The sequence below is a fragment of the Suncus etruscus genome, chromosome 2 (genome assembly GCF_024139225.1).
Source record: "Suncus etruscus isolate mSunEtr1 chromosome 2, mSunEtr1.pri.cur, whole genome shotgun sequence".
Taxonomy (NCBI): Eukaryota; Metazoa; Chordata; class Mammalia; order Eulipotyphla; family Soricidae; genus Suncus; species Suncus etruscus.
The window spans coordinates 132,031,070-132,048,355 of NC_064849.1; the positions used below are offsets into that span (position 1 = coordinate 132,031,070).

Consider the following 17,286-nt stretch of genomic DNA (forward strand, 5'->3'; position numbering starts at 1 on the left):
CACCCTACCTCCTTGCTATCTCTCCGGCCCTATCTATGATGTATTTGATCTAGATTCCATTGTTTTAGTTAAGTGCAAATTTAGATTGCCTGGGATTGGAGTTTTTACAAGAGGCCTACATTCCACCCCTGGTACCTCATGGTACTTGAACATCACCAGGAGTAACACCTGGAAACTTCCAGATGTACTCCAAAGCTGACAAATGGCTAGGTTAGACTGCAACTATTTCCTTGATCTTTAACTTGCCTACAATTCTATAGTTTGAGAAACAATGATCTTTATGAAATTTTAACCACTATTTTTTAACTATTCAAAGAATTATGTAAGGTAGTATTTAGGATTAAAGAAAACAAGCACCCATTTTTTTTTGTCCATAATAATTTTAATACTTTTCCACTTTTAAATATACTGGTTTTTATTTTGTGATTGTAACATGGAAGATCCAACTTTATGATTTAAAAAAAAACATTATTAGGATTATAAATCTATTATAGAATATACTCTACACACTCCCAAGGTACTTTAAAATGATTATGTTTTGAGTTTGTAGATAAACAATGACAATAATCCAAATACAATGTCTGTACAATTAGGACTAAATACTGGAGGAAAGTGTGTCAATGAACAAAGAACTGAAAACCATAACCAGCACAAATTCACAAGAGAACCAGCTCAGCCCAACTAAAAATTCTCAACAGCAACTGCTACTGGTGTTGTATAGGTGCACACATTAGCTGATGAAAATGAACAAATGGGAAATCCATTTCTCTTTTCCTTACTGTTTCTACATTTCTCTCACAAAAAAGAATTATCCGCTCCTCCTTGGCCTGGCTGCCCTGGTGGCAATCCCAATGAAGCGATGCCTTTATTACCTTCATTAGAAAATAACGAGTCTGAAGTTTCAAGTGAAACACTATGGTCTCTTGTCCTGTACGGTGGGCACTCAGGGAAAAAAAGCCCCCATCACCAATGTTTCTCAAGTTTCAGTCACAAAAGAGTAACTGACTTACTCTTAAAATTAGTTATAGAAAAGAGTTTAAAAATAAATGGATACTTTCTTTGGGGGGAGCAGGGCTTAGGGAAGAGAAGTAGGAAATACTTGTGAATGAGAAAACATTATGTATATTCAGTGTGTAGGAATCAGCCATATGAAAATAATCCTAGAGCGTGTGAATAGTCAAAATTTTGATCTCTTAAACGCTTCATATTCCCCAACTTATTTCAAAACCTGGTTGGACAGTATTAACTCTAGTGAAGTACCAGTGTAATTATTGAAAGGTAAAATGTATCTTTCCACTTTTTAATACAAATATTTTTAGTGTAATCATTTTATTTACAGAATATTTTGCAAAAGTATATCAACATTTAGTGCAAATGCAACTAATGGTAATTAGATTTAGATACTGCTTTGTAAACATTTCAAACCTTTGTAAAATAAGTTATTCAATTTAGTTATGAAAGGTTGCTTGTCCTGTGTTCATGATAGTTACCAGAAATGGCAAACAGGGAAACATTTATAATAGTGGGCATATAAGATTTTCTATAAGCTTCCCATCAGCAGTATGATGAATAAACCCTTTCTTCCCCCAACCCTCCCACAATCCCATCCCAACTCCACAGCTGATTGTAAAATAAAATACACATTTGAGGTATAAACTTTTTTTAAACATCACAATATAAAATGTTAACTGGTGATGTAGTAAACTGATATAATTTGTTTTATTTGCCTTAGTAGCATTACCACCATATAGGCACTTTTCCACGCAGTCAAATTATGAACAGCATTTTTCTATAATAAGGCATATTCCATGCACATCTTTAGAGAAAGGTAAATTAAAAAATAGAAAAGATTTATGAAGCATGAAATCTGCGTGCATGTAAGCATGTTTTATATGTACTTTCTCTCTGTACAGAATAAATACCACTACATTTGATGCAAGAAATCACTTCCAGGATTGTGCATATTAAGTGTCATACTAATCCCATCATTAAATTATCATCTTGCATTTTTCATTAAGAAACCATTACCATGTGTGAAATATATATATTTACAGGCGTATTCCACATCTTTCTTGAACTTTCTACTTTACAAATGGGTTTGATTTCTGTGTTTCTACAAGGATGAGTAAATCAGCAAAGCACCTACAAAATGCCTCTGATTTGTGTAAGCACATCTGTGGATAAGGACAATGAAGATTCTGAAGTGGGCAGTCATTTTTACTTCAATGAGTAGCATTCCTTGCCTCAACTCCATGCTTCAATGTTTTTCAGAGGCCTAAAACTAAAAATAGATATTTTACATATAAGTTACAAACAGTCAACGGAAGAATTTCAGTTTGAATCATATGGAATCCTTTACTAGTAACTCTGCTGACGATTCTAATCAGGCAAACAGGAGCATTGCTCATATTTTCTATGACTATCTTGCAACATTATTTTAAAAAATGAGCTTAGAAGTTACAAACATAGTTCCACTGAATATTAAAAATATTGATTCAAATTTCAAAGCCAACCAGTCTATTTAAACAAGTAATAACAACTTCCTCCTACAACTTCGAGGAATAATATGAGCTCATTGTATCCTAACCACTTTATCAGAAAATTATACTCAAAGATTTTTTTATAGATGTTTATGTTTGGACACTGGCAGAATCAATTTAGGGACTCAAATTGTGTTTGTAACACACTGAAAAAAAGTCTGTAATACATAGTCACAACTAAAAAATACAATAAAAATATATAGGTATCTGGGGAGGGGGATAAAGCTCTTAATTCTTTCTCCATCAGAACCAAGGCTCTTCATGGGAGTAAGACTATAGAAAAGGCAATAAACATATTATTAGACAGCCCTCAGTTATGAGATACTACACAGCAACATGAATCATTATATAAACCAGCAGCAATGAATTCTATGATTATACAAAGCAAAAAAGTCAAAAAATTCTGGACACATATTTGACTGCAGGCCTCAAAAAAAGATTCCCATCCAGATATCTGGTGCACAGAAAGTGCAAGCCACAGGTCCCTTCAACTTCTGTAGCTTTCTTTTGCGCACAAAATCTGGTAATAATACAGGATCTTAGGCCAGACTATAGTAAATTAAAAATTCTGGAAAAATTTCCAAAAATTAAAGCATCAATTCCTAGTTGTGATTCAAAGTTGATTTTTTTTCTCTTCTAGGAAGAAGCAAATAAAAATATAGCCATATACATGTAATTGTACATGTATTTATACAATTATATGCTGAGTTAGGAGATCTAGCAGGAGACAGCTAGTGTTAAAATGTTCAGCTTTGCTATTGCAGTATTTCTTCACTTTTGTACACAAGACCAAGGTGCTGGGCCGTAGACAAGGCTGTAGATCCTATGTTCCAGCTCAGAGCATTCACTTTTTCTTTTTAGTTTTTCCTCCAACATGGAATGTCACACAGCCTTGCTTCAGTCACTGCATTAAAGGAAATGACAAAAAAAATTCAGCAAATACATTTTTGCCAGCAGTTATAAAACTACTAGAACAGATTCCTCCTGTCCTCTGAATTCAGAATCTCTATTGAAAAGTAGCATCTAGTAAATTTCCACTTTTAATAATGCAAAACTGGGGCCAGGGCAATAATATAGATTATAGGGCATTTGCCTTGCATGAAACTGAACCAGGTTCAATCCCTGACACCCCAATCCCTGGAACCTGTTATGAGTGATTCCTTAGCATAAAGCTCAAGGTTTTAGCCTTGAGCATCTCTTAAGTGTGACACCAAAATAAACAAAAACAAGACAAATTATTAACCATACACATATTTAGAACCATAAACATCACTAAGAACAGAAGAGATACAAAATCTCTTCATTTTTTAAAAAAAACTATTTATTTATTTATTTATTTATTTATTTATTTATTTATTTATTTATTTATGCTTCTGGGCCACATCCAGTGGCATTCAGGGGTCTAAGTGGAATACTGAGAATAGAAGCAGGGTGTGTCCTGGATTGGCCATGTGCAAGACAAATGCCCCACTGCTGTGCTATCACTCCACCTCCAGGAAATCTTTTTTTTTTTTTTTTTTTTTGGTTTTTGGGTCACACCCGGCAGCGCTCAGGGGTTACTCCTGGCTCTGCGCTCAGAAATCGCTCCTGGCAGGCTCAGGGACCGTATGGGATGCCAGGATTCGAACCACCATCCTTCTGTGTCAAAGGCAAATGTCTTACCTCTGTGCTATCTCTCCGGCCCCTAAGAAATCTTTTCAAAGTTAGGAAAAAATGTAAAAGTACAATGTGCTACTGGTAAATAAACAGGAAATACAAACTCTAAGTTTTTACTCCACAGACAGGTATTTCTACTTAAGTATCAATTAAGAATTATGTGTGAGGGCTAGAGCAACAGCACAGTGGGTAAGGTGTTTGATTTGCATTGCAGCCAACTCAGTATTGATTCCTAGCATCCCATATGGTCCCCAAGCCTGTCAGAAGTGATTTCTGAGTGTAGAGCCAAAAGCAGGAGTCACCCTGAGCACACCTGTGTGTGGCCCCAAAACAAATGAAAAAAAAGAGAGAGAGAGAGAGAGAGCACAGAACAATTATGAGCACATAAGTGGTGGAATAATAGTAGATAGGATTTTTGCCTTGCACAGGGACAACCTAGGTTCAATCCCTGACACCCCATGTGGTCCCTCAAGCCCAAAAATCCTGAGTGTAAAACCAAAAATACAAAAAAAATTCTCAAAGAAAATAATGACGGCTTATACTTCATAGATGATTCATCTTTATACCTCTGTGGTTCATTTTCAGAAAGGAGGCAGCAGGTTCCCTATCTGCATAAATGACAGCATCCCAATGCCTCCCCTTACACAACAGAAACAACCTAGCTCCACAATTTAACCTTGTCAAACTTCCAAGCCACCGAATTTGTCTGGACTGCACAACACCTCAATTTATTTCATAGTGGTGTAAGCCCAGTAATATCACAGGAAATCTTATGACAAAGTAATCTTCCAAGTTCAGTGAGCCTAAACAGTAACACAGAGGCTCAACTAGCATCAACCACATCCTGTAAAGTTTTAGACTTTAGTAACATCATGCAGATCGAACAATCATTTCAAATTCACCCACGTTGATCTAAGCTTTGATAATTCCATTGACTTTGTGTTTTAGCAAGCAATATGAAATTAATTTGTGTCTGCATGGTGGTGCGTGGAAAATTGGGGATACTCGTGAAGGGAAGAGCAAGATGGGATGGGATTGATGTTTGGACAGTTAATGCCTGGGACAACACTAACAATGTCTTTTTGGGCCCCGAGAGATAGCACAGGGCGTTTGCCTTGCAAGCAGCTGATCAAGGACCAAAGATGGTTGGTTTGAATCCCAGTGTCCCATATGGTCCCCCGTGCCTGCCAGGAGCTATTTCTGAGCAGACAGCCAGGAGTAACCCCTGAGCAACGCTGGGTGTAGCCCAAAACCAAAACCAAAACCAAAACCAAAACAAACAAAAAAAAACAATGTCTTTATTTATTTATTTATTTATTTATTTATTTATTTATTTATTTTTTGGTTTTTGGGCCACACCTGGTGATGCTCAGGGGTCCTGTTCCACACTAAGAAATCGCTCCTGGCTTGGGGGACCATATGGGACACCAGGGAATTGCACCGTGATCTGTCCTAGGTCAGTTGCATGCAAGGCAAATGCCCTATCACTGCACCGCTCCGACCCCTAACAATATCTTCTTAATAGAGTCTGCAACATTCCTGAGTCAGAAGAATTAGGTTTTTATATGTTTATTCATATAGTGCCAAATAGAAAAAAAGAAGCTGAAAAACAGTAAGTATAGAATAAGCTTATTTTTTGCAGCGATAAGGATCATGCCTCAAACATTCAAGGCATGTGCTCTACCATTAAACAACATGCTCTTCAATAAATATTTCAAAACTGTATTTCAATACCACTATATAAACACATACAATCAGGAAGAATTTACACAAAATATAACTGTACTTTCTGAAAAGGGAAAAATACAGTTTGTAACTATGACTATATACTTTCATAAAGTTAAAATACTTTATTGGAAACATCACAAATGCAAAGCAACCTTCAACAACTAGGTAAATAACTAAAGTTATGACTCAAAAAAATGTCAATAGAGAAAAGAGTAAGTTTCCAGTACCTGTTAATACTAGAATATAATTGGTTTTCCTGCAGTTTTCTCTTGTACGTAAGAAGTAAAACGTTTTAGAAACTTTGGGTACTCTCGCTTTGCCACTGCCCGCAACACTGAAGCTGGTGCCCATCCTCCAGGGTTTACTGCGATACATAACAGAAAATTAAAAGCTGTTAAGATAGAATTTCCCAATACACATTTGAGCCTCATTTTGTTTTAAAGAATGTTTCTATTTTAAAACATTACTTCTATAAAGTCATTAATTCCTTAATTATCTACCAAATAAGAACAGGTAACAAATAAGACCTTCCCTTTTAAAATGTTCTTGGTTCTTAAAACAAGTGAATGCTAATACTGCAATATTTTAGATTACTTGAGGCAGATTTACTCATAAAATACAATCATACAGCATATATCCTTAGGCACAAAGGTCTTTAAATATATTAAGTTATAGATCTGTATCTTCAAATACATGATTAAAGGGATTCTGCAATTAGTATAGGTGTAGTAAAATAACAAAGGAAATGAAAAACACAGATGTCCAGCAGTGGATTAACATCATTAAAATGGCAATACTTCTCAAAGCATTGTACAGATTTAATGCGATCCCTCTAAAGATACCCATGACATTCTTCAAAGAAGTGGATCAAGCACTTTTAAAATTCATTTGGAACAATAAACACCCTCAAATAGCTAAAGCAATCATTGGGGAAAGAATATGGGAGGCATCACTTTACCCAACTTTAAACTGTACTACAAAGCAACAGTTATCAAAACAGCATGGTATTGGAATAAAGACAGACCTCAGATCAGTGGAATAGGCTTGAGAAGTCACGAGAATGTTCCCTAGGCATACAAGCACCTAATTTTTGATAAAGGAGCAAGAAAACCTAAATGGAGCAAGGAAAGCCTCTTCAACAAGTGGTGATAGCACAACTGGTTAGCCACTTGCAAAAAAGCGAACTCAGACCCCCAGCTAACACCATGTACAAAGGTAAATCCAAATGGATTAAAGACCTTGATATCAGATCTAAAACCATAAGGTATACAGAACAACATCTAGGTAAAACCCTCCGTGACATTAGACTAAAGGCATCTTCAAGGAGGAAACTGCACTCTCCAAACAAGTGGAAGCAGAGATAAACAGATGAGAATATATTAAGGTGTGTGTGTGTGTGTGTGTGTGTGTGTGTGTGTGTGTGTGTAGTGGTGTGTGTATATTCATTGCAGCACTATTTGTGTGTGCGCGTGCGGTGGTGTGTGTATATTCATTGCAGCACTATTACAATAGCACTATTTGTGTGTGTGTGTGTGTGTGTGTGTGTGTGTGTGTGTGTGTGTGCATGCCAGACTCTGGAAACAACCAAGATGCCCTTCATATTAAGGTGTGTGTGTGTGTGTGTGTGTGTGTGAACGCGTGCGCGGTGGTGTGTGTATATTCATTGTAGCACTATTTACAATAGCCAGACTCTGGAAACAACCAAGATGCCCTTCAACAAATAAATGGCTAAAGAAACTGTAGTATAAATACACAATGTCAGGAGTGATGAAGTCATGAAATTTTCCTATACATGGATGCACATCTATTATGCTGAGTGAAAAGAGCCAGAGGGAAAGATAGAGAGAGATGCAAAATAGACTCACTCATCTACGGTTTTAAGAAAAATGAAAGACATTTTGCAATAATTCTCAGTGAGAAAAGAGAGGAGGGCTGGAAGGTCCAGCTCATGAACTGAAGCTCATCACAAAGAGTGATGAGTGCAGTCAGAAAAATAACTCCTTGAGAACTATCATAACAATGTGAATGAATGAGGGAAGCAGAAAGCCTGTCTAGAGTATAGGTGGGGGTGGGGAGGAGGGAGATTTGAGACATTGGTGATGGGAATGTTGCACTGGTGAAGAGGGGTATTCTTTACATGACAGAAACCCAACTACAATCATATTTGTAATCAAGGTGTTTAAATACAGATAGTAATAACCTCATCACTAGTAGTAAAAAACAAGTAATGATATACATACCATTAGCTACATATGTAATCTTGCAAAGAATGTTGTCCCTGCTGATCTCCTGGTTTCCCTCTGGTGGGCTTACCAAGGTTTGACAAATCATAGCAATGTTTATTTTGGCACGAACACATCGATTGTTTAGCTACAAAAAGAAAACAAAATCATCAGTAGAGAAGCTCAGTATTTTTGTACCGTATTTTCCAGCGTATAAGACAGCCCCCTAATTTTATATTCACTGTATAAGACAGAACGTTCCTGTGCTGCACCTGTTATGTACCACAGTGAGCCAATCACAACAAACAAAGGCTCAAAGGTTTTACTGTAATAGATTTTCTCTCTGACTCTGGTCAATCTGAGCAGGATTTTTTTTACAGTGTAGATTGGGTACTGAACATTATATAATTTGCATGCATAAAAAAACCTGCTTGGATTGGCTGAGTTAGAGAGGTGGTCCGACAGACTTGCAATGATTGATGCAGGATTGAGTCGGAAAATTTGTTTCGTGGCAATATCCAGACAATTTTCATTTAGTGGCATATCGAAATATTTTTCGGAATATACGACCCCCGATTTTTGGCTGATTTTTGTTTCAAAAGTCGTCTTATATGCCGGGAAACACAGTGATTTCTATCAGGCTAATAATTCACTGTGTACCTAGAGTTGGTCTTATGCCAGGAAACTTCAGGGGTAGGGTCTCTTTGTATTTAGGCCAAGGTTATTCCTTTCCATGCCTCTCATATTTTGGTGGGCCTATGCAAACAACAATGGCCACTCTAACACCGTTTTTACTGTGCTCCTTTGACTCTAATCCTTAAAAAAAAACCCACTTAAAATTTGAGGTTAACTTAAGCTAATATGCATGTACATGGAAATGTAAAAATACTATGCCTCTAATGTTTAAGGAGTTACATAAGTTTTATGGCTTTAGATTGCCTTGTGTGCTGTTAAGAAATATTATAATGTGTTACAATCTGGGGACTTGAGGGACAAAGTAATTGTACATGGATTCTATTTTGTTTGTCTTAATGTTCTTTGGCTTAAAGTTCAAAGTTAAGATATCAGCAAGGGGACTTCTTCTGAGAATTATGTTATGGGTGATTGTCCTTCCACTGTAACTTTACCTTGTCCTCTTTCTTTGCATCTATGTTCTCATAATTAAAAATAAAAAATTAAAAAAAAATAATTCACTGTGTAAACTAAAATTGACCAGTAAATGACATAATAAAGTGAAAGGACACCAGGAATGATTTTCCTCCTTTAATGAACAAAATAAAAACTAAAGGAAGGTCAAAAGCAGAGATTCTGTTTGTAGCTGATTATGGCCTAAGAAGGAACTATGGGAAGAAATCTACATTGGCTACTTGGGTCAGCACTGTCTCAGTTAACCTCAAAAAGCAAATAGACCCGCTGGGATGTTTACATCTGTGACTACTGCCTCAGATGACACACGGCTGAAAATGTTTCAAGATGCCACTCAACATAAAATCTAAGAAGTTTTATTAAATCAAGTTATCTGTGTGTTATATTTATTTTTTATACATATATTTATTTTTATTTATTTTTGGGGGGGTTTGGGCCACACCCGTTTGACGCTCAGAGGTTACTCCTGGCTATGCGCTCAGAAATCGCCCCTGGCTTGGGGGGACCATATGGGACGGCGGGGGATCGAACCGTGGTCCGTCCTACGCTAGCGCTTGCAAGGCAGACACCTTACCTCTAGCGCCACCTTCCCGGCCCCACTATTTTAATTAATTAATTAATTAATTAATTAATTTTGGTTTTTGGGCCACACCTGGTGATGCTCAGGGGTTACTCCTGGCTGTCTGCTCAGAAATAGCTCCTGGCAGGCACGGAGGACCATATGGGACACCGGGATTCGAACCAACCACCTTTGGTCCTGGATCGGCTGCTTGCAAGGCAAACGCCACTGTGCTATCTCTCCGGGCCCACATATTTTTATTTAAACACCATGATTACAAGCCATGTTTGTAGTTGGGTTTCAGCTTTATACACACACACACACACACACACACACACACACACACACACACACACACACACACACATATATACACATATAAAGAACACCCTCCTTACCAGTGATGTTTTATATATATTTATCACTTATGCACCACATCGCATATTTGGGTATACATGGGACAATTATAGAGACATTTATATAATGTACTTACGGGAGCACTATCATGATCCACAGAAAAATTACATACTATCCAAGTTTCAGGGTCATTTTCAGTCTTAGCTGGTATCTTTCGAATGGCAGAAAGATATAATACATCTCTCTGAGAAGCAGGCCACACTCTCTGTGAAGAAGTAAAAATATTTTGAAATACAAACTATTTTTCATAAATAATAAGGAACTATTAGTGAAACATATACATAAATAAAAGTTGAGGCCAAAATATGAACATTTTAAGTGGAAAGCATCTGAGAATATCTACCAAAGAATTATGAAAAATAGACTGATGGCTTTGCAGGAGTAAACTTTAAGAGGAGAAGCAGTCTACTATTAAAAAAATTGTGGTAATAATGTAAACTTGTCATTTTAACTCTTTAAGACATGTTTGAATAAATTTTGTTATATAGAAGATGCCTTTTTTGGGGGGGTTGGTTTTTGGGGCCACACCCTGCAGCACTCAGGAGTTATTCCTGGCTGTGCTCAGAAATTGCTCCTGGCTGGGGTGACCGCATGGGATGCCGGGTATCAAACTTGCATATGTCCTGGGTCAGCCGCATGCAAGGCAAATGCCCTACACCACTGTGCTACCACTCCAGCCTGAAGATGCCTATTTTGAATTAATTTTCATTTTAGTTTTGGGAAAATACACCTCACAAAATTTATATAATCTTCCCTTTCATAAATCTCTAAATAAAAATGCTTCCAGTATATTTCTAATAGGATTATTTTATCTTCATAAATAAATTCTTCTTGTTTTAATTTTTTTTTATTTTTGTTTTTGGGTCACACCCTGTGGCGCTCAGGGGTTACTCCTGGCACTGTGCTCAGAAATTGCTCCTGGCAGGCTTGAGGAACCATATGGGATGCAGGGAATCGAACCTAGGTTCACCCTGGGTCGGCTGTTTATAAGGCAAACTCCCTACTGCTGTGCTCTTTTTCTAGTCCCTAATTCTAAATTTTTTGAGATATTGATCTTCAAGTTCCAGGGCAACTAATTGGTATTTTAACAATTCCTAAGTTTTAGGTTTACTTAGATATCTGAAATATTAATATAAAACAGAATCACTGTTACCTATTTTTTCTTCCATGTATGATGCTGGTATTGAGCCTAAGGCCTCACATACGCAATACAAGCACTCTACCAGTGAACCACACCCCCAGTCTATGTTACAGATTTCTTTAACAGCTACCATATGCCATGAAGCCCATCATCATTTAAGATAAGATGCCTCGAATGACAAGGCTGAGCTCAAGAGATAAGAGAAAACCTCAAATATGTTCAAATATACTGCTCAGTTAAAAAATAATTTGAAAAAGAGAAAAAATAAAGTGCCCACTGGTTAGGAAAAAAGGAAGTACCTACTGAATCATTATGTTTCTTCAATAACATACAATATTGCTCTTGGTGGATTTCTCCAGAAATTTATTTCCTTTTATTATTCTTTATATAATACATTATTTGGCAGTTTTCAGAAGAGCAGAATAAGGTAAGAGAAATATTAGTTCTATAATTTAAATATCTAGAAAAGCAGACAAAGAAAGAAAGTAAAAAAAGAACCAATATAAAGACCATGTTTCTGTGTGCTCTGCTATGAACAGTCATGCTCAGTTTTCCCTTCCAGTCAGATCTTTTTAATCCATTAGTCCAACGGTCAATAACATATTTTTCCTTTTTCCTTATCATTGCTTCCTTAGGAAAAGGATTCATTTTCATTATGGTAACTGTAATTTATCTCATGTAGAAACTAGAAATGTCAGGAAAATACTTAATTTTATTATTTTCTTTTCTAAATTTAGAGCATATAATTAGAAAACCAACACTTTTTAAATATTTTAGTTTTTTTCCTATACCTATTCTGTTTTAAATGAGTTGTTCTGCCTTTCAAGTATGTGGTTATCCAAGAAATTTATTTTGTTTGTTTGTTTTTGGCCACACCTGGTAATGTTCAGGGGTTACTCCTGGCTATGTGCTCAGAAAACGCTCCTGACTTGGGGGACCATATGGGACAGCAGGGGATCAAACCGCAATCCATCTTAGACTAGCACCAGCAAGGCAGATGCCTTACTGTTCCGCAACACCGCTCTGGCCCCAATCCAAGAATTTTTAATATGGATCTATGGATCTTTGTGGCATGCAGTCTCCTACCAAATTTTATTTCAGAGAATTTATGTCTTAGTTTGAACTACATAGAATTCAACTGACACAAATCGATCTTTACCTTGTGAGTCTGATGAACGATGATTGCATTATCAGCTAACGTTTCCACCACATGGAAGTTCTCTATAGTTGCTGAAATAAAAAAATATATTAACAAATATATCACTAAAATATTATGATTTATTCTAATATATTATGATATATATTTACTTTATTCAGAATGTGACGGAAGCTGAATAAAATGTTACTGTCAGGTGAATAAAATATATTTATAAAAAGATTACTGAATTGTCTATTAATAAATGTGATGCTCGGTTGGAGAGTTTAGTATGGGTTTAAAGCACTTCCCTTGCAGATAGCCAACCCTGATTGAGTCAATAATAATGTGGTCCTACAAACTGAGTAGTCCCACAATACTCCTGGGCATGACCATTTCCCCCTTTCTCGCCTTATTCCCCCAAAATTAAGTAAAACATGATGTTCAGAAGTGTGTGTGTGTATATATATATATGTTTTTGGGTCACACCTATTGATGCAAGGGTTACTCCTGGCTATGCGTTCAGAAATTGATCCTGGCTCGGGGACACCGGAGATTGAACCCAGGCCGGTCCTGGGTTAGCCACATGCAAGGCAAACTCCCAACTGCTGCCCTATTGCTTCTGCCCCTCAGAAGTATATGTATTTATAAATTTAGTATCTTAGGGCTGGGGAGATAGCATGGAGGTAAGGCATTTGCTTTGCATGCAGGACAGTGGTTCGAATCCTGGCATCCCATGTGGTCCCCCGAGCCTGCCAGGAGCAAATAACTCTATACAAATAACAGCAGTTTCATGGAAGATGACACCTGAATTTTACTTTATTACCTATTTTGTAGCATTAAGGTGTTGGATTAAAGACTATCAGAGACAAATATTCTGCATAGTAAAATGTTTTATTTAAATGTAAGGTCAAAAAAAAGAAAGAAATAAACAAAACAAAACAAAAATGTAAGGTCGACTAAGGCTGAACTGATAGCATAGCGGTAAGGCGTTTGCCTTGCAAACTGCTGACCCAGGACGGACCTGGGTTTGATCCCTGGCATCCCGTATATGGTCCCTCAACCCTGTCAGGAGTGATTTTTGAGCACAGAGCAAGGAGTAACCCCAAAGAATAGCTGAGTGTGAACCCAAAACCAAAACAAATAAATGTAAGATAAACTATATTGACTTTATACTGATTTAAATGTAAGCTAAACTATACTGATTTTGTGAACTATAGGTCAGAGTTTAAAAAAAAAGACCACGTTATGAATACAAAAAATAATTAATATTGACATATTAGTAATGGCAGCTTACTTTCCCAGTCATTGCGAACATCAACATTCCAAAAGTAATTGCAGACCTCGTGGCCTGTAACTCCTTTAACTGCATGAGTAGCTTTCAAAGGATCCAGAACAATCCCATTTTCTTCCACTTCTCTTCTATAGACCTAAGGCGAAAATATTTTAAAATTTGTTTAGAAAAATTTAGCTGTCCCTGAGTCTCACCTTGAGTAATTTTGAGTGCAGAACCAAGAGTAAGCCCCAAACACACCAAACCAAGAGGTGTGCCTCAGAGAAAAAAACAAGCAAAATATCCCAAAATAAATAAAAAATTCCCTCCTTCAAAATAAGTTAGTTGCCTTACAGAATTTATAAAAATCTATTTATAAAACAATTATTCTGCTAAATAAAAAATTAGTGTCAAATAAATACAACTCATAAAATAGTAAAAACTAAATATTTGTAGTAAATTTCAATCATAAAAAATATACATATGATTAGTTAATGTGAATTGTTTAAAAATATTGAGGGGCCAGACTTATAGTACAAGAGGTAGAATACTTGCCATGCACATGGCCAACCCAAGTTTGATTCCTGGCATTAACATAGTCCCCCATGCACCAGTAGGAGTGATTCCTAAGTAGCAGAGCCAGGAACAGACCCTGAACAGATCTCCGAGCATTTGGTCCAAAAATTAAAAAAATAAAAATAAAAATAAAAATCACAGTTGGAACAGAAGACTTGCCTAACACACAGCTAGCTGGCTTAGGTTTGATTCCCAGCATCCTACATGGTTCTGCTAGGAATAATAAGCCCTTAGTACTGGCAGGTATGGCAAAAAAACCAAAACCAAAAATAAAACAAAACCCCCCACAAATCCACAAACAGATATATTCAAATGGAGAACCATCATCTAATTGTAATTTATTTATATCTTCTGAATTTTATTTTCCTAATGGCATAGGCAAAGTGATTTTTATCCAGGGGAGCAAAAGGTCTTGATGGTACCTGGTGCTTCTATTATTATATGTTTGTTTAAATATATTTAAGATGTTGTGCTTATTTCTATAAATTTGAAATGATGACATAATTGTTAACAGTGGTTCAATTAATGAAGCATATCATATGGCTAGAAATTACCTTCATTTCTCCTTCTTCTACAACCAACTGCCAATTGGCATCTCCCCCTACATCCTGTAATGAATAAGTCATGTGGTTCTGCACCATCTCTTCAACCTTGAAAAGAAAAATAAAGATATAAGAAATTATGTCTCTTTATGTTATTTCAGTATGTTTAAAACAGTGATATTCATTCAGTTCACTGCAGATGAGAAATAATGTTCTTAGAAAGCTGAGCAACAAAGGTTAGTAGGATTTTATATAAGGATTGAGATCTTAGTAAACATTAGTTATTATTTCCATGTTAATGACAGGAAGAGAAATGTGAGAAAAAAAAGATTGGTAATGTTATTATTCTTTTCTTTTTTGTGTCCCACTCAGCAGGCAGTGCTCAGGGCTTACTCCTGGCTCTATATCCAATGGATCACTCCTGGTGGTGGCTCAGGGAACCATATGGGATGCCAGGAATTGAACCCAGGTTGGCTGTGTGCAAGGCAAACCACTCTATCTGCTGTACTATGTTACAGACATGAAAAATGTCCTTGGGCTTGAGGAACCAATGTGAGATGCCATTAATTGAACCCAGGTTTGCTACTGCAAAGCAAGCACCTTTTCACTGTACTATCACTCTGGCCCAAGAAAAACTTGTTATAAATTTAAATCAAATTATCTAAACAATCTCCTATTTATCTGATCCCAATTTCACTGTACAAAATTCTTTTAGAAACAATGCTAAAACTCATGTAGGTCAACATTTACAAATTATCTTTTGGCTTTCCAACATTGGGGAGAGGGGGTTGGGCCACACCCACAGCAGCTCTCAGGGGTAATCCTGGCTCTGCACTAAGAAATTGCCTCTGGCAGGTTTGGGAAAGCATATGGGATGCCAGGGCTTAAACTTGTGTTCAAACTTGTCCCAGGTCTGTCATGTGCAGGCAAATGCCCTACTGCTTTGCTATCACTCCAGCCCAAGTTCCAATGATTTTACTAAAACTTAAGTGCTTTTAAATTTAAGTTACCTTTATACATCTTACATAAGCAAGTCAATTATTTCAAACACTCAATCTTCAGTAAGATTCTTTCATCTTGGTAATGCTAAAATTTTTGAGAGTTGGCTCCTTCGTTATTTAGATATACTTTACTTGCTAGCTTTTTATAATTTTGTTCTATGTATTAAGTATATTAGAGAAGTCAGCAGAAAGCTTTATAAAACATGAACTTATATTCTAATTTAAAACGCTTACTCTAAAGTTTAACTGTTTATACCTAAAGTCTATTGTTAAATATTATTTGATTTTGGATTATACCTGGTGGTTCTTAGGCTTACTTCCTGGTACTGCAATGAGGGGTTACTTCTGGCAGTCTTTGGGGGACTTTATGGGGGGTAACAGAGATTGAACCCAGGTCAGTCTCATGTAATGCAAGTGCCCCACCTGCTGTACTGGTCCCATAATCATTGTGTTTAGTAGGACTATAGGATAAGAACTAGGTTTACATATATTTTAAAATATATTAAAGGCTAGGGAGAATGAGAAAAAAAACTTTAAATTATTATTCACTGGAATGATATTCCTATACAGAATGATGCTATGAGATACATTTCTGCCGCTTCTTGAGCTTATATTTTTTTGATACTGAAAGTAGGGATGAACCTTAAGTGTCTTAACTGGCAATACTTATTCAAAAAGGCTGTTTATGCTCAGATAAAAGAGCTTATGATGAGATTCTAAAATGCATTGTCAGGAGACCTGGGGATCCCTGAAGAATTCTCAGCAATCCAGTTTGGCAAGAGTGCAAGTTATAAAAGTGCGATATTTTTATATTGCTATATTCAGCAATAAATAAGAATCTGAGGATATGGTGCTGCTCAGGCCACTCCAGGGCTGGATCTGGCAATTTTATTATTATTATTATTATTTTTTTGTGGCCACACACAGTAATGCTCAGGAGCTACCATGCAGTGCTAGGAATGGAACTGAGGTTTGCCACATGCCAAGCATATGCCTTACACCCTCCTAGAGGATCCCTCTGGCCCATATTTGTACTGAACAACAACTTTTTTTTTTCTTTTTGGTGTTTGGGCCACACCTGGTGATGTTGAGGGGTCATTCCTGGCTATGTGGCTATGTGCTCAGAAATTGCCCCTGGCTTGAGGGACCATATGGGATGCCGGGGATAGAACCACGGTCTGTTCTAGGTTAGATAGTGCAAGGCAAACACCCTACTGCCTGTGCCACAACTCCGGCCCCTCAACAGTAACACTTTTGTACTGAACAAAAATATATTTTATTCCTCTACTCATAACCCTCAAAACAATGTGAATGATATTGAGTTACAGATGAGAGAAGTTAAAAATGGTA

General features: G+C 36.7%; 1 protein-coding gene across 1 annotated transcript in view; it reads right to left on the reverse strand.

The window, feature by feature from the left end:
* Window positions 1-360: 360 nt before the first annotated feature.
* Window positions 361-17,286, reverse strand: part of CERT1 (ceramide transporter 1) — a 101,190-nt gene continuing 84,264 nt past the window's right edge. Inside the window, exons 12-18 of the mRNA XM_049768792.1 lie at window positions 14,948-15,043; window positions 13,842-13,974; window positions 12,569-12,639; window positions 10,345-10,473; window positions 8,165-8,294; window positions 6,152-6,288; window positions 361-3,444 (exon numbers count right to left, since the gene is read on the reverse strand). Coding sequence (XP_049624749.1) covers window positions 6,161-6,288; window positions 8,165-8,294; window positions 10,345-10,473; window positions 12,569-12,639; window positions 13,842-13,974; window positions 14,948-15,043 — 687 coding nt within the window. The 3' untranslated portion in view covers window positions 361-3,444; window positions 6,152-6,160. The remainder of the gene's footprint in view (window positions 3,445-6,151; window positions 6,289-8,164; window positions 8,295-10,344; window positions 10,474-12,568; window positions 12,640-13,841; window positions 13,975-14,947; window positions 15,044-17,286) is intronic.